This window comes from Dipodomys merriami, unplaced genomic scaffold (genome assembly GCF_024711535.1).
Source record: "Dipodomys merriami isolate MVZ:Mamm:240054 unplaced genomic scaffold, mDipMer1.0.p SCAF_11, whole genome shotgun sequence".
NCBI lineage: Eukaryota > Metazoa > Chordata > Mammalia > Rodentia > Heteromyidae > Dipodomys > Dipodomys merriami.
In genome coordinates, this window is record NW_027202382.1 from 38,846,412 (window position 1) to 38,868,548 (window position 22,137).

The 22,137-nt window shown below is 38.7% G+C and overlaps 1 protein-coding gene across 4 annotated transcripts in view; it reads left to right on the plus strand.

Moving 5' to 3' along the window:
• Rabgap1 (RAB GTPase activating protein 1) overlaps window positions 1-22,137 on the plus strand; it is a 149,739-nt gene that overhangs the window by 1,881 nt on the left and 125,721 nt on the right. Inside the window, exons 2-3 of one of the 4 annotated variants that reach the window (XM_070013209.1) lie at window positions 696-799; window positions 19,790-19,988. In XM_070013209.1, coding sequence (XP_069869310.1) covers window positions 19,839-19,988 — 150 coding nt within the window. In that variant the 5' untranslated portion in view covers window positions 696-799; window positions 19,790-19,838. Of the gene's footprint in view, window positions 1-695; window positions 800-5,812; window positions 5,896-19,789; window positions 19,989-22,137 lie in introns of those variants that run through there. The other 3 variants (XM_070013216.1, XM_070013230.1, XM_070013222.1) reach the window with 3 other exon arrangements.

Genomic DNA, 22,137 nt, shown 5'->3' on the forward strand with positions numbered 1-22,137 from the left:
CTGCTTTTTGTGTGTTGGTCTTGACCCCTGAAAATTTGCTGAATCCATTTAGTAGCTCTAGTAGCTCTCTTGTAACTTCTTGGGATTTTCTTCGTGTAGGCTCTTGTGTTCTGTGGGAAGAAATTGTATTTTACCTCTTTTCCAATTTGGATTCCCCCCCCCCCCCTTATCGCTCTGACTACTAATACAGTCTTTTAATAGCAGCAGTGAAAGTAGTCATCTTTGTCTGATGTTAAGGAACGCTTTTAATCTTAAACCATTTATTGTATTTTTCATGATGTAAGAGGTTTGTGTTTTGTTTTGTTTTTTAGAAATATCCTTATGTTAATTTTCACTCTATTGCTAGTTTTCTCAGAAATGTTATCATGAAAGGATATTACATTCTTTAGAATACTCTCTCATCAATTTAGACAATCATATATTCTCCACCTTTATAAATGTGTTACATTGATTTAGTTTGTTGGACCACCTCTGCATTCTTGGGCTGAATTCTACTTGATTGTGGCAAATAATCCTCTTAATACATTTATACATTTGACTTGTTTGTATATTGTTGGTTTTTTTGCTTCTACATTTATAATTTATTAATGTTCAAGTTATTGACTTTTGCTTTTATCTGACTTGGGTATCAGGGTATTGCTGACCTAACTGGATATATAAGGAAGCATTTTCTTCTACTTTTTTTTTCTCTTCAGGTTTATTGAAGAGGTTTGACAAGGACTGTTGTTAATTCTTCCTTTGAACATAAGTTTAATAGAATTCACCAACAAAGGCATCTGGTGTAGACTTTCCTTAGTTGGTAAGTTTTGATTACTGAGTGAATCTCTTGTGACAGAGTTATTGATATTTTCTATTTCATCTTTAATCAGGTTAGGTAAGTGGTGTGTTTCAAGGAATATGTTCATTATTTTTAAGCTGTTTTCTGGTTTGTTGGCATGTAATTGTCCATAGTGGTCTCCTATAACCCTTCTTAAAAACCTCTTTGTAATATTGTAGTTAATGTTTTTCACTTTCATATATACTTTTTAAAAAATCGTGTGGTCTTTTCTTTCATTGGTCTAGCTAAAAGTTCTGTCAATATTCTTCAGTTTTTAATTCACTTTATTTATTTTTATTTTTTTGGGTCCGGTCATGGGGCCTGAACTCTGGGCCTGGGCGCTGTCCCTCAGCTCTTCAGCTCAAGGCTAGCGCTCTACCACTTGAGCCATAGCGCCACTTCCTGCTTTTTTCTTTTTGCTTATGTGGTGCTGAGGAATCGAACCCAGGGCCTCAGGCATGCAAGGCAAGCGCTCTACCACTGAGCCACCTTCTCAGCCCTTTAATTCACTTTATTGAGGCAGCATTTTGGTATGTATCTCAGGTTCGTCTGGAATCCATAATCTTCCTCCCATCTGCTGGAATTAAAGGTGTGTATCACTGGTACCAGCTCTTGTTTATCTTTTTGGTCAGTCTTGAGGCTTGAACTCTGGGACTGAGTACTGTCCCTGAACTCTTCAACTCAAGGCAAGCGCTTTAACACTTGAGCCACAGAGCCACTTCTGGTTTTTTGGTGGTTAATTGGAGGTAAGAGTCTCGTGGACTTTCCTGCCAGGGCTGGCTTTCAACCTAGTTCCTAAGATCTCAGCCGCCTGAGTAGCTAGGATTATAAGTGTAAGCCACCAGCACCTGACTGTCTTGTTGATCTTTTTAAGAGTCACTTTTCATGTATATTTTTTTGTTTTATTTTTCTACCTCTGTTTGTTTACTTCTGCTTTGATCTGTTTCATTTCCTTTTTTTTTTCCTGTTAGCTTTGGGTATAGCATGCTCTTTTTCTTGGCATTTAGAATATCAAGTTCAGGTTATTGATTTACTTTTGTTGTTATTGTTGTTGTTGTTGGTGGTGGTGGTCTTGGGGCTTGAACTCTGGGCCTGGCCTCTGTCTCTTTCCTCTTCAGCTCAAGGTGAGAGGTCCATCACTTAAGCTACAGTACCACTTCCGGTTTTCTGGTGGCTAGTTGGAGATAAGAGTCTCAAAGACTTTTCTTGCCCCAGCTGGTTTTGAACCTTGATCCTCAGATCTCAGCCTCCTGAGTAGCTAGGCATGAGTCACCCTCGCCAAGCGATTTAGTCTTTTTTAATCTATTTTTTCTCCACTTACTGCTTAAACCTTGCCCACAAGTTTTAGTAGGCTGTGTTGTATTTGTTTTGAAATATTTTATAATTTCCTTCCTTTGCTTAATGATTGTTTAATCTCCACATATTTGGGAATTTTCTAGTTTTTTTAAAATTTTTTATTTCAAATCTCATATCTTATGATCAAAGAAGATACCTGGTTATAACTATTTTATAAAAGCTATTGAGATTTGTTATGTAGCCTAATATGTGGCCAATCCTGATGAATGTTCCATGTGCAATTGAGAAGAAATTTTGTAGACTGATCTGTATATGCTTTTTAGGATGAGTTGGATTTTGTGATGTAAAATTCTTCGGTTTACTTATCTGGCTATTCTATTGATTATTGAACATGAGACATTGTAGTCTCCAAGATTGTAAGAACTTTTACTTCTGACAAAGAGAGGAGGAGAGAATAAGAGACAGGGAGAAAGACTACATGGAGATCAAATTCAGTACATCACACATTTTAGGCAATTGCCTACAATTCCAACAAAGATTTTAAAGCAACTGCTTTTTTTTTTTTTTTTTTTTAACTTTTTGTGCTCATGGCTAGCTTTCGACCACTTGAGCCACAGCTCCACTTCTGCCTTTTTTGGTACCATCAGATGATCCTCAGATCTCAGCCTCCTGTGTAGCTAGGATTACAGGTGTATGCCATCAGTGCCCCACTTTAAAACAAAGTTTTAGACAATTTTCAAAACAACTTGTTTTCACATTGCTCAAGTAGATAAGTACATGAATCAATAACACAGGATACTTATTTAAATTGTTTTGGAAAGTAGGGAAGGAGCAATGATAGAGAGGTGAGTTTATATACTGTGTGGAATATAGCAAGGGAATCCCCTTCAGTATAACTCATGTAAGCTAATTTTTAAAAAGGTATGAATGAGGTTGGAAAAATAAAATATGAACAAAAATGAGAATACCTTTAAAGAGATAAACATTATTAAAAGGAGCTAAAATGAAGCTCTTGAGTAGAGGGATCAAAAGCAAATATGAGTAAACAGAAGAAAGTAACAGTGAGCTTGGAGGCAGGTTTTGTTTCATTTGGGATCGATTGATTGATTGATTGATTGATTGATTGATTGATTGCCAATCCTGGGGCTTGAACTCAAGGCCTGGGTGCTGCCCCTGAACTTTTTTTCCACAACGCTAACACTACCATTTTTGAGCCACAGCTCACCTTATGGCCTTTTGGTGTTTCGTTGATTCATTGGAGATAAGAATCTCACAGACATTTGTGCTTAGACTGGCCTCAAACCCTGGTCCTCAGATCTCAGCCTCCTGAGTAGCTAGGATCAAAGGTGCGAACTACTGGCTCCTGGCTTTTTGCTTTTTGGGTTTTTGTATAATGAACCCTGTTCCCTTTTTCCTGTCCTACTTGTGTGTTTCAAGCTTTCCCCATCCTAGGCAGCCTCCAAACTGTTCTACTTTTTTCCCCTGCTCTCCTCTTATCAGAATGATCTTTTTAAAGACCCAAATCTGATATAGTCACTCATCTTAAAAATACCCAATGGCACCTGAGTTCATAGGTTGAAATTTGGCCTTTTTTTTTTTTTTGTCAGTCCTGGAGTTTGAACTCAGTGCCTGGGCTTCTTTTGCCCAAGGCTAGCACTCTACCATTTGAGGCACCGCACCACTTTCTGTTTATGTGGTACTGAGGAATTGAACCCAGGGCTTCATGCATGGTAGATAAGCACTCTACCACTAAGCTACATTCACATCCTAACTTCAGCTTCTTTATTTTAGCATTCATAGGTTTTCTGTTCTCTTGTCTACCACAGTGCTATATATCCTACCAGCCCCATATTCTACTCCTATACTGTAACCATATGTTCTAAGGTACCAAGCCATCTGCTAATAAACTTAAGCATATTTGAGACCAAAGATAGCTTTCCATGAATGGGATAAGCTATTATGTGGTATTGGTAAGTCATTGAAATAGTCTTCTTTAAAAGATTCCATGATAAAAGATAACATTCTCATAATCACTAATCCAGCGATCAGTATTGGTATTTTATATTAGATGCTATAATATGCTTGTGTCTATTATCAGGAAACCTGAAGTATAATCCATCATAATATGTGACAAACATTAGTCTGAAATGTGTCACTGGATTTGAATCCATTGAGCCTTCAGATATGACTTCTTGTTTGTAGGAAATACAGAGCTGAAAAAAAACAAGCTTAATGACTTCTTGAGGAAACAGCCATTCATTTCCAGGCATTTTTGCACCTCAGTTGCCCTGATTTCTGCAGTGAGTCGTTGTCTTAAATTTTTTTCTTAAGAAACATAACCAGAAGCAGTTAGCCAGCAAAATAGCTGGACTCAAAGTATGGCTCAAGTGATAGAACATAGGAGAAAACAAACAAACAAAAAAAAAGAGTGAGAGCTCCAGGCCTGAGTTCAAGTCCTAGTACCTGGGAAAAATAGATTTAGGAGGGAAATTTACTGAAAAAAGGCTGATATTATTAATTGCAAAATGATTACTAAACTGATCTTGAAAAGAAATTGTATATACACAAAGGATGTGCACTGAAATATGTGGTGGTGAGAATGTTAATTTACTTCACCTTTTCTTCAATCTTTTTCTCCAAAGTATACTATATGGATTATGGGATGAAATTTTAAGAAAATTGTGTTAAGCATTACATACATATTTTGTTCATACAGATGAATCAAGAAATACTTGAAAGTCACCAAAATATGAATGTTGCTTTGTTAGTGTGGCAAGAGTTTAGGAGATTTTACTTTCTCTCTTGTAAACTTTGATTAACTTAAAATGAATGTACATAAAGGAAAATGTTCCAAAACTATTTTTCCTCAGGGGTGCACCTGTGTCTATTGTAGTAGACAAGCCACAAGAGGGACGAACAACACAGCTTTTCCCACCCTTGTCTCTGCTTGATTTGAATGTAATATCCAATGGAAACCATTGTATATGACTCACCAGGAAAGAGCCCCTTTTATTTGAAAAAAGTGTAAGAGAGAGAACTATTTTCTAAGTAATCATGACTCTCATACCACGTTTAGTTAGTTATCAGTGTCGTTCCCAACTAAATTGTAAATCTACTCAAGACACAGACCTTAAACTTCATTTTATTGCTGTTGCGAGTGTTTTTCAAATAAGATTCCCATCTTGAAGTTACATTCTGAAACAACAGCGTTCACTCCTATCCTCTTCTATGCTGGAATAGAAGGCAGTTGTGTTGTACCAGTTCCCCGCTCTCTGAAGTCTTGATTTCTGGACTGCACACCTCTTTCATACCGTCCTCACAGGTGTGTGCTAAGGCGACAATGAGATGCCTATCACTATTCCTGGCACCTTGCTCTCGTGGTGTTAAGTGCTGTGTTTCCAACAGGGCTTGCTCAGGAAAGGGAGTCATGGGATTCTAGGCTAAAGCATCAGCACTCCCTCCCGCCTGTGATCTCCATCCCAGCTCGACTAAGCTATTGCCAATCCCAGTGTTCATGCCAAAGCACCCAAATTGTTTAAACTCGGGTTCTGCGCAGGCGCAGATCTCAAAGGAAGCCCCGCCTCTCTGCCTAATGTGTGGACAATGAGGCTGTTCGTCTTCCCCTTCGGCCTGTAAAACTGGGAGGGAGGCGGGGCGGAGGGCGGAAGGAGCCGCTTTCACGTGAATAGGGGGCGGGGTGGGGGCTGGGAGGCTGGGAGGCCCAGGCGGTGGAGCCTCCCGGACGCGAGCGGCGGGCTGCGGAGGAGGAGACGGTGGGTCGGGTAGGGCCTCGTTTCCCCTCCTCCTCCCACCCTCCTCTCCAGCGCCCCGGGGGTCGTCTGGCTGCGGTCCCCACGGAGGCCAGACTATGTCCTCGCCCCAGGCGCCTGGGCCGGGGTCTGCTCTGCTCCCTCGACGGGGAGAGTTCTGACGGGAGCCGTGATTGGGGGCGGGGGAGCGGCGGCGAAGGGGAGAGGGCGCATGCGCGGGCTCGGTCTCCCTGGGAGCCCTTGCCCAAACCGGTTCCCCCTGTCTGGGTGGGTGTTCTGCGTACGCCGCGCTCCTCGGGCTCCTCCGCAAAGCCGGTTTGTGTTTCTGCCTTCTTGTTTTGTTCTTGATCCTGGCCGCCGCCTCAGTTTCTCTCCATTGTCCACTAGGCCTGTGTTTGACTTAGACTGGCGTGGGCCTCAGGCTGGCCGCCTGGGCTGCTCCTAATCTGAAAGACACGGTCTCTCGGGGTCGCCCTGCCGGCTCACAGTGGTCTTTCTGTCTCGTCTTCGGTTGTAGTTAAGCTGTCTCCCTGTGCACTAGACGCACCCGCCTGTCTCATTGCTGTGTCTTAATTCTCAGCAGCCCTCAGGGTTTTAAGGTGTCTCGAAACCGCTAACCAACCAGCCCCGGGCTTCCAGGAGTTCGCTGTCCATTGCTTCGTAGTACTTGGGCTCATGGGCTTCTGACATCCAGACTTACCGTGAGATGCTTTTTGCAAGTGATCTGCATACCTGTTTACTCGAGGGTTCTTTTTCATTTATCTTGGAAGTGAATGAGCTAGCAGACACTTGGTGCTAAGTGATCAAACTACTAATGTTCTCACTGCTAGTCTTCGTTAGTTGTGAATCATGTTCCAACTTGAAATTAAGATATTTTGGCTTTTGTTGTCACCACGAGTGGGGGGGGGGGATTGTCAGGAAGACAGTTTTACAATGCGTGTGTGTGTGTGTGTGTGTGTGTGTGAACAGTGAAAGGGTTATGGAACTCACATTAAACTAAAAAGTAGGAAAAAGCTAAGGTGACAAGGAAGTGCATGTCTAATTTATTTTTTCGGTAAATGAAGTAAATACCTTTTCCCTTAATTTATGTATAGAGTGCTGTAACTCATATTAGTGTCTTCAGCAGAGCTCACTTAGAAAAACTGGAAATTTTCCAAGGGGAGAGAGTTTTATGATCTTCCTTTGTAGGTCTTTGTATTAAATTTTGAATCCATGATTGATTTGTGTGTATTTGTGTGTAACATTTAAAATTCACATGTAGGGCTGGGAAGGTGGCTCAGTGGTAGAGTGCTTGCCTTGTATGCATAAGGCCCTGGGTTCGATTCCACAACACCACATAAGCAGAAAAGGCCAGAAGTGGCGCTGTGACTCAAGTGGTAGAGCACTAGCCTTGAGTTGAAGAGTTCAGGGACAGCGCCCAGGCCCAGAGTTCAGGCCCCACGACCAAAAAAATAAAAATAAAAAGTAAAAATAAATTCACATGTAGCTGTAATACAAAGTATTAACTCAATGTCATGATTAAAGTTTCAGTGTTGCAATGTTGGGATTCTTTGTTTTCATTGTTTCAGTTTTTATAGTAGCTTGTTTTGTTTTTGTGGGGTGACAATGGAACCCAGCTCTCTACCACTGAGCTATATTGCTTGCTATTATTCTAGTTTTATAACTCAGTTTACACTTAACTCGTTGGCCTTCATAAAGTATAAATTTATGTGCAAACTTAATCAGCTATGTGCATTTTGGTATGTTGAGCATATTGTTTGGTTAATAGTTTACAAAATGACGGAACTCTGACATTTCCTGCCTTTTCTGCTGCATATTGAGAGGAGTGTATTATACATATTATCTTCCCCTTTCTACTTGAAAGGGTCACAATTTTCCATGCAATTTAGCAAAATAGTACCAGCTTAGATTCTTTTAAAGAAGTTATTGTCCTTTATTCAGTAAATTCCTTGCTACAGGAAAGCCTACTATGAAAGTCTAATTTCCTGGTAATTGTTTTAAGAAGTGACTTTCAGAAAACCAGTTTACATCAGTGTGACTGTTGACAGATATCTGTAGAAACACTGATGTGTTATCATTTTAGTGGTATAGGGTATCCATGATTATCTTTGCAATTTTCAATGTTATTAGGTATTATTAGACTCTTGAAGCCTATGTAATAAATGATTATAACACTAGTGGGGTTTTTTTGTGAGAGTCAAATGTTATTTTAAAAGTGCTAACCTAACCTATAGATAGATAGATAGATAGATAGATAGATAGATAGATAGATAGATAGATAGATAGATAGAACATACATCATAGTTGTTACTTTATATGTAATTCCTATGTTTTTACTGTTTTTTTTTTCATAGTTAGATCCAGAGGAAAGAAATCCAAGGCTAAGGAATTAATGTTTATGGGTGTGTGTGTCCTTGGAGGGTGTGTGAACATCACTTTAACAGTTGTTCTTTTTCCCTTTTTCTTTTTAGCACTAACTAGTTGGTAATCTTCCTTAACACTCTCTCCTCTGGGATTGTTAGAAAACTCAAAATTGGATAGACATTGGAACTTATATTGTAACTATAGTGTTGACTCTTAACAGACTAATTTTTTTTTCTTGTGCTAAGAAGGACCAAATGCAGACTTAAGCAGGTCATTAGTATGTTACTTTATAGAATTTGGCCTGAAAGTTCTCCTTTTCAATCATGATACTACTCCAAGGCAGTCATCAGTGAGAATATTTTGAAGATTGTTTTTTCTTGTAAAGCCTGTCTCCCCAATCCAAACCCCTTTCTGTCTGTACCCACTAAAAAGTAAAATAAAGCATTATACCTGTCTTTATGCTTGACATTAAATAGTATACATTACCTTGGCTCTAAACATGAAAAATGACTCAATTGTTTGACTGTGCTGCCAAATCTGAGAGTTTGTACCCCTCCAAGAGTCAATGTATAAGTGTTATATTTACTATTAAGGTTGTTTCAACATTTGTGTTATAAACAACTGTTGGGGAGTTCTGTAAATCTTTATGACAATAAAAAATTCACTATAATACTTCTTACATTCCTTATGGTTAATCAACAAATGTGCTTTTGTGCTAAACCCTCACAATAATTTATTTTTACACTTTCCCATTTTCCCTTGTTTACATATTTTGACAATTTTAACTCATAGCCTATACTTATCATCTTATTTTCTCTTTTCTAAGATTCTTGAATCACTTAAAGGAATTGATGAGCAGATTCTTTCTTAGAGAACAAATTCAAAATATTGTAATAGTAATATTCAAATTGATTAGATTAAATGTTGAATATTTGCATAACATTAATAAAGCCTATTATTTTGATACTTCTATAATAAACTTTTTCCCCCTGGTCCTGGGGCTTGAACTCGGGGCATGGGCACTGTTCCTAAGCCTCTTTGTGCTCAAGGCTAGTGCTCTACCACTTGAGCCACAGCATCATTTCCAGCTTTTTCTGAGTAGTTTATTGAAATGAGTTTCACAGACTTTCTGCCTGGGCTGGCTTCAGATCTCAGCCTCCTGTGTAGCTAGGATTACAGGCGTGAGCCACGATGGCCTGGCTATAATAAACTTTTATGTCCTGGAATAAATTGTCCTGATAAATGATTCTGACAGTGTGGGAATAGTCTTTTAAATCTCTTTTATTGTGACACATTATTTCCTATTTCTAAACCTTGGATATATTGCAGAAGAAAAATTATTTTTTCCTTATTGTAGTTACTTGTTGAATTTTTATAAATTCAGGAAAAAGCTGATTTCTCTCTGACCCTAGAATCTAATATATTGTTCCCCAGCAAAAATGGTCATATTTTCAAAAATATCTTGTATTTGGTTGTAAGAAAATGACTTCCTTTTTTTTCAGATAGAGCTAAGTTATTAAGTATTAGTGTCTTCCTTTTCCCCAGTGACTGATAACATATATGACTCAGTAAAATGCTTATGGACTACTCACCTTCTAGTTGATGTGCTCACCAAATGTCCATTCATCCCTGTGTCACTCTGGACCGGAGATTTCTCCTGTCAGAAGCCACAGAAAATGGTGTCTTCTACCAAACATTTGGGCTGTCCACACACTCCTGAAAAGCAAACAGAAGTCAGAGAAAATGGATTACTGTGTAATTCTGAGATGCATTCAAAATAGGATGAGCTTCAGCCCTCTTCGTTTTATATAAATGAAGTCATGGAGTTGCTGAAGTAAACAAAAGAGACCCTTGAATTTCATTTCATTTGTTTTATTCTGTTTTATTAGATTATTAGCTAAAAAAAATCCAACAAGGCTCATTTCTGAGGAAGTGAGAGCTGAAAACATTGCCCTTCTTTAAGTATTTTACTATTTTTTTGAGTTTTAGCTTAAAGATCCCATAAATCTACACCCTGATTTTTAAAACTTTATCAAAACATGAATGGATACACAGTATGATAGTCATATAATGGAATAGTATTCATTAAAATGGAAAGAAATTCCTACACTGGCTACAGCTTGTATAAACTTTGAAGACATTATACTAAATGAAATAAGTTAAAAAGGACAAACCTTTTCTATCTTCTATAATACCATTGCTTATAAATAACCTATGGTATCACGTTCATATTAGACAGCAAGTAGCAAAATCATCTTGGATATACTTGGCCCTTGTGACTGCTCATTTTAGAGGGAGAGGCAAATGGGGAGTTAATGTTCATGGGATAGTGTTTGAATTGAAGATGAAATCCTTCTAGGGATTGATTGGTGGGGAGGCGTAATATTGTAGTTGCACTTATTGCCACAGTATACCATATACGTAAAATGGCTTAAAAAGGTAAAGTTAAACTATCAATACAGAAAGATTACAACTTGTAAAATATGTAAGAAGAAAATTGCAAATTGCTATATTTAATTCAAGTGTTTTTTTTTGTTTTATTTTCTGCCAGTTTGGGCCTTGAACTCAAGGCCTTGTGCTCTTGCTCAGTTTGCTTGTGACTGCACTCTACTTGAGCCACACTTCCAGTCCCTCATTTTATTGGTTAATTTGAGATAGAATCTGAAGGTCTTTAATTTAAGCTGGCTTCAACCTCCTGTCTTCCAGGTTTCAGCCTTCAGAGTAACTAGGATTTACAGGTGTGAGTCACTGGCACCTGGCTAATTCTGATATCTTGTTCATCTACATCTAACAAAAAAAAAAGCCACTTAATAGCTCAGAGAAGGATTAAAATTGGTCTATGAACGACTCTTACTTAGATACACCTTATTTTGTTACTTTAAAAACAATTTATAGTGTTTTGGGGAAGAATCTTGCACAAGTAGTTCCCTTTTAATTACCAAGTACACAATGATGGTTAAGTTTTCTTTTGTTTATAATTTTCAAAATTAATCAGAAGCTTAAATTGGTTAGGTTCTCATAGCTCACTGAAATAATTAAAAGAAATATCCTTGTCAGATTCATTTAAAACAAAAACATCTCTATTGTTTACCAGTTAGTTTGATAGAAAGGAATGTTTTCAGAAATGGAATAGTTTTCCAATATTTTCTTTTAGATTTGTCCCACCCTCTTCAAGAACAGATTGTAAGAGTTAAATGTGAAAACTCAAGTAGTTTGAAAACAAAGTTGAAGTCAGAAATGGGGGGAAAAAAGAAAGACTAGTACAATATGGGCTTTTGTTGCTGTGTGGGGAGGGGGGTTGTTTTTGTTTTTGTTTTCTGTACTGAGGCTTGAACTCAGGAGCCTTTTTACTTACTTGGCAAACACTCTTCCCCCTCTGACAATACCCCATTCTTTTTGCTTTTAGTTTTTTCAGCTGATCTGTTATTTTTGATTCCCCTTTCTTGGCCTCCTAAGTAGTTAAGATTGTAGGCCTTGTACTATCACACCCAGCCGTAATATGGTATTTTATAGTGTTCTGTACTTTTGTTTGATTTTGTGGTGCTGGAGATTGAACCCAGAGTCTCACACATGCTGAGGATACTAAACCCCACTCCTTTTGGGGGTTTTGTTTTATTGCTTGCTGGTACTGGGGCTTGAACTTAGTGCCTCATGTTTGTTTGGCTTGCATACTCTGATGGTGCTCTCCAGCCCTGCTTTTTTTGCTGATTATTTTGAAGATATAATTAATATAATTAATTTTCTGCCTGGGCTGTCTTCAAGCTCTTATCCTCCATATCTCGGCCTCCTGAGAAGCTAGGATGAAAGGCAAGTTGCTGAGCTTCTTGTTTTATTTTGAGAAACTATAAAGTCTACAAGAAGTAGCTGGAAGTGGGGTCTTTGAGACTTGAATATTTTGGTATTTCTTACTCTCTTTTCTGGAGTCATATTACCAGATTATTGTTTTAGAAGAATACAACTGGAAGTAGCATAGATAATGGATTGGAATGGGGAAAGAATAGAGATAAGAGAGATAATTAAGAAAAGGTCAGCAGCATCTAGATACTTGAGTTTGGACAAAATTCCACCATTTTCTGTTTGAAGTTAAGCTAGATACTTATTCTGTTGAAGCATCTATTTGTCATATGAAGCTAATACCTATCCGCAGAGTTAGTGTGACATTAGTAATACTGCAAGTTGATCATTTTACTACCATATTCGACACACAATTAAAGCTTAATAATTAGTATTACTTTCCTTTCAGATTTAGCAAGAAATTTTAAGAATCTGCAAGATTTCATAAAATTGTATTCTTTTGCCTACCAGACTACAAAATTTCCTTCCTTCCTTCCTTTCTTCCTTTCTTCCTTTGTTCCTTCCTTCCTTCCTTCCTTCTTTCCTTCCTTCCTTTCTTCCTTCCCTCCCTCCTCCCTTCCCTTCCTTCCCTCCCTTCCCTCTCTTCCTTGCCTCCCCACCCTCCCTCCCCTCCCTGCCTTCCTTCCCTCCTCCCTCCCCTCCTTCCCCCCACCCTTCCTCTCCTCTCTTTCTCTCTCCCTCTCCCCCCCTCTCTCTCCGTCCTTCCCTCCTTCCCCTCTCTGTCTGTCTGTCTTGAACTCAGGGCCATGGCACTAACCCTCAGCTCTTCAGCTCAACTCTACCACTTGAGCCACTGTACCACTTCCAGCCTTTTGCAAGTCATTTATTGCATATAAGAGTTTCACAGACTTTCCTGCCCAGGCTGGCTTCAAACCTCAGTCTTCAGATCGAGGCTCCTGAGAAGCTAGGATTATAGGATTATAGCACCTAGATTAAAATTTGCTTTTTTGAACATCATAATCACCAGGGCTGGGAGGTGGTGAAAATGTTTGGTGAGATGGTTTTCTTATTGTTTGATTGTTTTTTGGGGGGCTGGTAGTTGAGGGTCTTGATAAAGATAGGCACACATAGGATAGTTATTTAGCCAGATAGGGTGATACCTGTTGTAATCCCAGTATTCTGGAAGCTGAGACAAAAGGATTGCTAGTTTGAGGACAGCTACATATAATACTTTGTTTCAAAAAACAAAAATGAGCTGAGTGTGTTATATTAAGCATGTAATCCTAGCTACTTGAGAGGTGGAGATCAGGAGATCTCTGTTTGAGGCCAGCCTGGATAAAAAGAATTTTGAGAGACTCACATTTCAACTAATGACTGGGATGTCTTTTATGACCAGTGGCATAGAGAAACACAATAGCTGGATACAGTGGTTTACACCTGGCATCTCTGGTGTAAGTGGAAAGATCAATACCAGTAGGAGAAAAAAAAAAAAGTACCTAAGCCAGCTACTGAAGGCTCATGCCTGTAATTCTAGCTACTCAGGGGCCTGAGATCTGAGGATTGAGGTTCAAAGCCAGCCCAGGCAGGAAAGTCCGAGAGACTCGTCTCCAATAAACAACTCAGAAAACCGGAAGTGGTGCTGTGGCTCAAGTAGTAGAGTGCTAGCCTTGAGCTGAAGAGCTGAGGGTTAGTGCCCAGGCCCAGAGTTCAAGCCCCAAGACCGACAAAAAAAAAAAAAAAGTTCTTCTAATCATTATCCATGTCCTAATCCCCTTACCCAAAATCTGAGTATTTACATATATCCTTGTTTATCCTCTCATGTACTTTAAATCATCTCCGTTATTACTTAGAATTCTCAATAGAATGGTACTACTAATAGTTGTTATACTATACAGTGTGGGGAATAGTATCAAGAAGGAAAGGTCTGCACATATTCAGCATGGATACAATGTTCCTTTTTCCTGAATATTTTTGGGCCTCAGTTGAACCCATGGATAAGAAATCCACAATTTAAAGTATCAACCAGTCAAGTGTTTTGAGAGTTGCCAGTAAGCAATGGTATGAAGGCAATAGGAGTAAAGCACAAGAACCCTGTGCCCAAATAGTTGAGGCCAGGGGCCAGTGCCGAGATCTAAGGATCACAGTTTGAAGCCAGCTGGGGCAGGAAAGTCCATGAGTCTCTTACCGACCAGTTAACCCAAAAAGCTGGAAATGGCGCTGTGCCTTAAAGTGATAGAGTGTAAAAGCTCAGGGACAGTTCAAGCCCCAGGACTAGCACAAACAAAACAAAGAATTTTGATATTGTAGAAGGAATTCCTTCCTTCACTCTCTTTTCCCTTCCCTCCCTCTTCACTTCTCTCTCACACACATATATAAACACACATACACTCCCCCCCCCCCTTTCTTTCAGTTAGTGCCTTACTACAGAGCTGACTCAAACTCGAGGTCCTACTATCTCAGTTTCAGTTCCCCAAGTGCTGGGATTATAGGCATGAAATTTCTGGCACTTTATGTTTACTTGAACATATTAGATGTTATATTGGGAAATCTATATATTTTGTCCCAATAATTGGATTAACTTAATTCAGTTGATATCTGTTAAGTGATTTTGAATTGGAAGTCTTGTTTTTGAAAAGCTGGATGTGCTCTACTAATTGAGCTATATTGCCCAATCCTTTTTGTTGTTGTTGTGGTTTTAGTTTATTTTTTGGCAGTATTTGTGTTTTTTAAATATATATATATTTTATTGTAAAGATACTGTACAGAGGGGTTGCAGTTACACTAGCAAGGTAATGAGTCCATTTCCTATGGAGCATTGTTACCCTCTAATTTGTTTTTCCCCTACCACCCCTTTCCTCCTCACCTCCCCAATTCCCCTTCTCCCCCCCAAAGTTGTAAAGTTTGTTTTCAACATAGTGTCTTGTACATCTCATTGTTACAATGGGTCGACCTGTATCCTTATTTCAACATTTTGTTATTATCCTTAGAAAAATATATATACAAGATGCAGGACACCAGAATCAAATACAGTGACAAAAGGGGTTATATCATGGGGAAGAACATACAAAGAAACAAAAAAAATCACACAGTACATTAAAAAGAACAGCAAGAAAGATAAAAAGTACTTGTGTTTGAACTTGTAGCTTTCCACTTGCTAGGCAGGTATCTACCACTTCCTTATAATATGCAGTGTGTATAGTTAAAGATTTGTATGTATAATCCTTAATAATTTCTATAATAACTGACATAATATGACTCTCCCTCCCTCTCTGACTCCTGATTGCTTGGTTTATGATCACAGATGTGACTGCTATTCTTTCACTTTATAAAAGGTGGTCTTAGCTGAGCATGGAGGCACATACTCATAATCCCAGCAGTCTGGAGTGAGGCAGACAGAATGTTTAGTGCCAGTCTGGGTTACATGGTGAGAAAGAATCTTACTTTTTCATTGTATGTTTTTTATTAGTGTATATTTATTGTACAAAGTTTCATTATGGTATTTCTACAATACAAATAATGTATATTGATGAAATCCACCCTTTCTATTATTTTTCTTTTTTTCTCTTTTAAACAGTTTTAATGGATTTCAGTTTTCTCTTTCATTCCGCTGTATAAAGTACTTTAGTCATATTCACCCTTTTCAACTCTTCTTTTGCCCTCCCCTCTTCCACTGGTTCCCAGATCTAGACAGTTCCCATTTTACACTCATGTCACTTTTCTTAAGGTCTAGATTCCACATAGGATAGAGACATGTTTTTTCTCTTTCTCAGTCTGTTTCACTTAATATGATGATTTCTGTTTCCATCCATTTTCCTACAGAAAACACATTTCATTCTTCCATGTGTCTTCATAATACTTCATGTATAGATAGTTATGTATAGATACCATTCATTAGTTGATAGTTACCTAGGCTGGTTTCGTAGTGTGGCTGTGTAAAGAGTGCTGTTATAAACATGGGTGTAGACATTTATATTGTGTGCTGACCTGCATTCCTTTGGGTATATACCCAGAAATGGTATACTCTTACTCTTTTCCATCTTCATTGGCTGTTTATCCTATTTCTGTAATGAATATTTGAACACATACTGCATCAGACATTGTTTCAGGTATTAAATACATAATAGTTAATGAAATATCAAAAAGGAGCTTAAATTCTGTCTTACATTTGACTAAAATGTGAAGTGATCAAATGATGAGATGTGCTGTGGAGAATGGTAGGAGGGAATTTGGCAGCACAGTTGCAAGGAAGCTGTACTTTGTTGTCCATGGAAACTGGAATTATTGACTGGAGGATGAAGAAACAGATTCAGGGCTGCTTATGGTGACTGACAAGGAATTTAGAACAGAAATTACACCTCAGGTTCTTAAGACAGAGATTGTATCTATAAAATGTTGCCAGAGGTATACCAGGTTCTAACCTACCTCTTCACTTTTTGGAGGACAGTAAAGGGAGGATCTTACCCAGAACTTGTGGTGTTGTGGTATTCATCGACTGTTTATCTCCTTACCTCTGTCTCTGGTGGCTGGAGAAAAGAAGTTTTAGTGTGGCGTGGTGTGTGTGTGTGTGTGTGTGTGTGTGTGTGTGTGTGTGTGTGTGTGTGTGTGTGTGTGTGTGTGTGTGTGTGTGTGTGTGTGTGTGTGTGTGTGTGTGTGTGTGTGTGTGTGTGTGTGTGTAGAAGTTTTAGTGTGGCGTGGTGTGTGTGTGTGTGTGTGTGTGTGTATAGAAGTTTTAGTGTGGCGTGGTGTGTGTGTGTGCGCGTGGTGTGGTGTGTGTGTGTGTGTGTGTGTGTGTGTGTGTGTGTGTGTGTGTTTTATAAACTTCATTCCTGCTGAGTGATTCAAAAGGAGGATCTTACCCAGAACTTGTGGTGGTGTGGTATTCATCGACTGTTTATGTCCTTACCTCTGTCTCTGGTGGCTGGAGAAAAGAAGTTTTAGTGTGGCGTGGTGTGTGTGTGTGTGTGTGTGTGTGTGTGTGTGTGTGTGTGTGTGTGTGTGTGTGTGTGTGTGTGTGTGTGTGTGTGTGTGTGTGTGTGTGTGTGTGTGTGTGTGTGTGTGTGTTATAAACTTCATTCCTGCTGAGTGATTCAATTACTTTGAGTTGTGTGTGTGTGTGTGTGTGTTATAAACTTCATTCCTGCTGAGTGATTCAATTACTTTGAGTTGCCAAAACAAACAGTAAAGTATCTTATAAAGTGTATTTTCCTGTCACCTCCTCAAAGAAAATAAGCAGAGCTTTGAGCCCTGCCAAGTCTTTGTTCTATCTTGTAAATCCTAAGTATATTATTTCTGAGTTTGGAATATTATAGAAACTTTTTTAGTGTTTCATTTCATAGCTTTAGACAATTTCCCTCCGCTTTCTGCTGTTATACTGTTAATCACATTGATTAGACATTAAAACATAACTTAAAATACATTTTTTTTAACCTGGTTATGAGGTTTGAACTCTGGGTCTGGGCACTGTCTCTCAGCTCTTCAGCTCAAGGCTAGCGCTCTACCACTTGAGTCACAGCGCCAGCCATTTCTGGTTTTCTCCTCTTCTGGTTGGAGATAAGAGTCTCACGGACTTTCCTGCCCAGGCTGGCTTTGAACTGTGATCCTCAGTTCTCAGCCTTTTTAAAAGTAGCTAGGATTACAGGTGTGAGCCACCAGTGCCTGGCTTGAAATACAATTTCTAGAAAAGAAATACTCCCTTACTCTGTAAGGGTAGTGCTTTCTTGTAGTCCCAGATACCTGGGAGGCACAGGACTAAAAAGAAAAGGACCAGGGCATGGCTGAAGTGACAGAGCCTTGCAAAAATCTTCTCAAAACTTGAATGTTGTTTGAGGACTGAAGGTGGACCACCATGCCCAGATTATTGTTTGAGATGCAGCCTTGCTAACTTTTTACCTGAAATGGGCTTGATCCTCCCTATCTCACCTCCCAAGTAGCTGGTATTATAGCTGTGTACCACCATACTTGGCCATTTTCAAGTGTTTGGGGGTTTTATTTGTGTTTTTTTTGGTGGTCGTGGGGCTTGAACTCTGGGGTTGGGCACTGTTCCTGCCCTCTGAGGCTCAAGGTGAGCATTCTACCACTTGAGCTACAGTGCCACTTTGTGGGTTTTTTTTTTATGCCATACTATATATTTACAATTTGGTTTTATAAAATGTAGATCTGTGGTATAATCTTTATATATATATATATTTTTTTTTATTGTGAAAATACTGTACAGAGGGGTTACAATTACATGGGCAAGATAGTGAGTACATTTCTTATCAAGCATTGTAGCCTCCTCCTTTGTTTATCCTTCCTATCCCTTCCCATCCCCCCCCTCCCCCCCCCCCCCCCCGGTATAATCTTTAAACAGGGGAAATAATTTAAAAAGCATCAGGGACTGAGATTCTATGTTAGCTAGTCATTAACTAGTTAAATAACTTTCCTTCTCTGTTTAACAGTATTGATTTTAAGTCTTCTTTCAACTCTAGTACTCAGCAATTCTGTAATGCCTACCATTAAGTGTTTTATTTAGGTCTTGTAAGGAAAAATAGCGTTTGTCATATGAAGTATAGTCAACAAATAAATATTCATTAAAAGTGCCAAGGCCATCTGGATGCTGATGGCTCACACCTGTAATCCTAGCTATTCAGGTTGAGATCTGAGGATTGTGGGTAGAAGCTAGCCCACGCAAGAAGGTCTGTAAGACTCTTAGCAAAAAGCCAGAAACAGAGCTATAGCTCAAGTGGTAGAGGACTAGACTTGAACACAAAAGTTCAAGGACAATGACCAGTGACCTGAGTTCAAGCTTTAAGACCAACTCTCTGTCTTTGTCTCTCTCTTTCTCTTTTCTTTCTTTCTCTTTCCTTCTCCCTCTCTCTCCTCCCCCCACTCCCCACCCCCACCCCAAGCATAAATCAGGACTTTTCAATTGGCAAGATTAAACACTGTCAGAATCCTACTGATGTTTTGAGTCTAGCGCTATGGCTCTGTTCTTAATTGGTTAACACTCCTAATAGTGTAATGTTGCTTTGTTTAGTTGAGTTTTTGGCAAGCAAATGGAAACATTGCCCACAAAGTGTACAGAAGCAGATTAAAAATGTGAAGATGAATTTGAGTTTAACTTTTAGTCAATAAATATTGAATGCCTTTTCATAAATGACACATCTTTATACGTTTTCTTGGGATTTTTTTTTTGGCATGAAACTCATTTATTGGATAATGTTCATTTTGAGTTTTATTCTAAGAACCCTGCTGTAGAGGAATTGAGTTTGTTACGGACTTCTGATTGCTTGCTTTGTAAGCTATTTCTGGTTCTAGAATTACTGCTTTGAATTTATACAAAGGTATTAGTGTGAACTTGCATTTGCTAAAATGATCAAAGTATTTTAAATTTAAGTATTACTGTTAGGAAGACCTTAGTTATTAGACTTTCACAGTAACCAAGTGCTTTCATTTTACTTATGTGCTCAGCTTTACACATGAAAGGAAAAAGCACAAAAGTTCATACCCCATAAACAAAAGTTATTCTGAAAGAAATATGTAATTTATTTGAAGTCAAAATATCTTGACCCTGCCTAGTTAAAATTTCCTTAATATCAGAGTAAGAAGCCCAAGTTGTAGGTAATGGGAACGATTTTGTACTGTCCTGGGAAAATAAATTGGCAGCATTAAAAAATATTTTTCCATATGGGCTTAGCAGGAATTTAGAGCATAAGTGAATATCCAGCAGACATTCTATCTGAGTATCTTTATGATTTTTGTTTTTCAGGAATTTAAAAATATTTAATCATTCATGAGTTGAACTTCATTCTTGAGTTATGGATGACAAGGCTTCTGTTGGAAAAATCAGTGTCTCCTCAGACTCAGTATCTACCCTTAATAGTGAAGATTTTGTCTTGGTTTCCAGGCAAGGAGATGAAACACCATCTACAAATAATGGAAGTGATGATGAGAAAACAGGACTCAAGGTAAAACTTCATAAATTAAGTTTATTTTGTTTCCTCTTGTAAAGCCATTATAGACACAGCCTTAATAGAAAAGAGGAATGGCAGGGAAAATGAGCACATATAATCAATGTAATGTTTGCATTATATATATTTAACAAGAAACTCACATTAAGGATTTCTATTTTTATTAGCATTTAAATTTTCCAATACTCCTATCAACACTAGAAGTAAGGATAAACATTTATAATTTTAATTTTGTTTTCACTTTTCTGTTGATTTAGAAGTACTTGTTTGTTTTGAACCTTGTGTGTGTGCCCGTGGGCACGTGCATGTGTGCATGCGTATTCATGTATGTGTATTGGCAAGGTCCATAATGGTAGTTATGAAAAATAAAAGTTTAGGATTACTAAGATATAACCTTAAATATCTAGCCTTTGATCATTTCTCAGTCAAATAAATAACTATAACTTTATTTTCCATACTCTGGTATTATTATTCTGCTCTTTCTGGATATAAATTAAAAAACAGATTGTTAAAGCTGTCATTTAAAAAATAAGTAATTAAAATATTTTAATTCCTGTTTACATCTGTTTATTCAACAAGAGTTTATTCTGGGGATACAATGGTGAACAGCCTCAGACCAAACCCCCTGCCCTCTTAGAGCTTTCATTCAAATGGTAGAAATAGACTAATAAATAAGAAAATGAATATGTCAAGTAAGTTTAGATCTCAAGAAGAAAAGTAGGATAAGGAGTGACTTTGATTATTTTTTGACTTTAACAAATTTTTGTCAAAAAATCTTAAAATATTTTTATTCTCACTCAAATATATAGAAGAATAAAGAATAATAAAAAATGAGTGAATGACAGATTCTGTTTTAGAGATTGTCTTGAGATGAGGTAAGACTTGAAAAGAATGAGGAAGAGAGCCATGGAGAATATTAGAATTTACCCAAAGAACAGATAGAAAACAATGGAGAATAATAAATGGAGCTATAGAGAAATTTGGGACAATATGAAGTGGACTGATATACTTGTATGGGAATATCATGAATGGAGGTAGGAGTAAAAGAGTAGGGAGAAAGATAAACAGACAAAAATAGCCAAAGAACCAGCACCACATAAGCAAAAAACAAACACAAGCCAGAAGTGGCGCTGTGGCTCAAGTGGTAGAGAGCTAGCCTTGAGCTGAAGAGCTCAGGGACAGCTCCCAGGCCCAGAGTTCAGGCCCCACGACCGGACCCAAAAAAAAAAAAAAATCCAAAGAAATGATGCCTGAAAACATCTCAACCTTAATGAAAAGTTACACTGGACACATTCAGAAAACCCAGTCAACTCCAGGTGGGATAAATGCAAAGAGCTCCACAGAGAAGCACATCTTATTAAAACTGTTAAAAGCCACCAGGGTGCTAGCGGCTCACTTCTATAATCCTAGCTACTTAGGAGTCTGAGATCTGAGGATTGCAGTTTGAAGCTAACCCAGGCAAGAAAGTTCATGAGACTCTTATCTCCAATTAACCACCTAAAACAGGAATTGGAGCTATAGCTCAAAGTGGTACAGTGCTAGCCTTGAGCAAAAAGCCCAGGGACAGAGCCCATGCCCTGAGTTCAAGCCCCATGACTGACCCAAGGTGTCGCTACCACCTCGACCAGCAAGGAAGACGCGACACCGGACTCTTCTCTCTGCAGTTTATTCAGAACCTTTTTGTAATCTTCTGACCCCAACCCCGGGGAGAATTCCCCACAGCCTTAAGTACCTGCTGGGTAGCCAACCCTGATACGCCACGTGGGAACCACCAATAGGTTCAGGTGCGCGGAAGCAAGCCAGATTCTTTGCCTTAGCCATATCAGGAGTTGTTTACACAGAGAGCACTCGCCATCGGGAAGGCGGAGGGCGGAAGCTGGCACCATCTTCCAGGTGCGGCCTCTCGCAGCTCTCTACACCAAGGGAAAACAACAACAACAACAACAACTTAAAAGCCAAAAACAAGGATAAAGTTTTGAGAGCATCTGGAGATAAATGACTCAATATTTTTTTTTTATTTTTTACTGTGAAAATACTGTACAGAGGAGTTACAATTACATGGGCAAAATGACTCAATATTTTTGAGACACCCTCCCTTCCCACTTCTCCTATTCCTCCTCCTCCTCCTCTCCTCTTCTACCCCTCC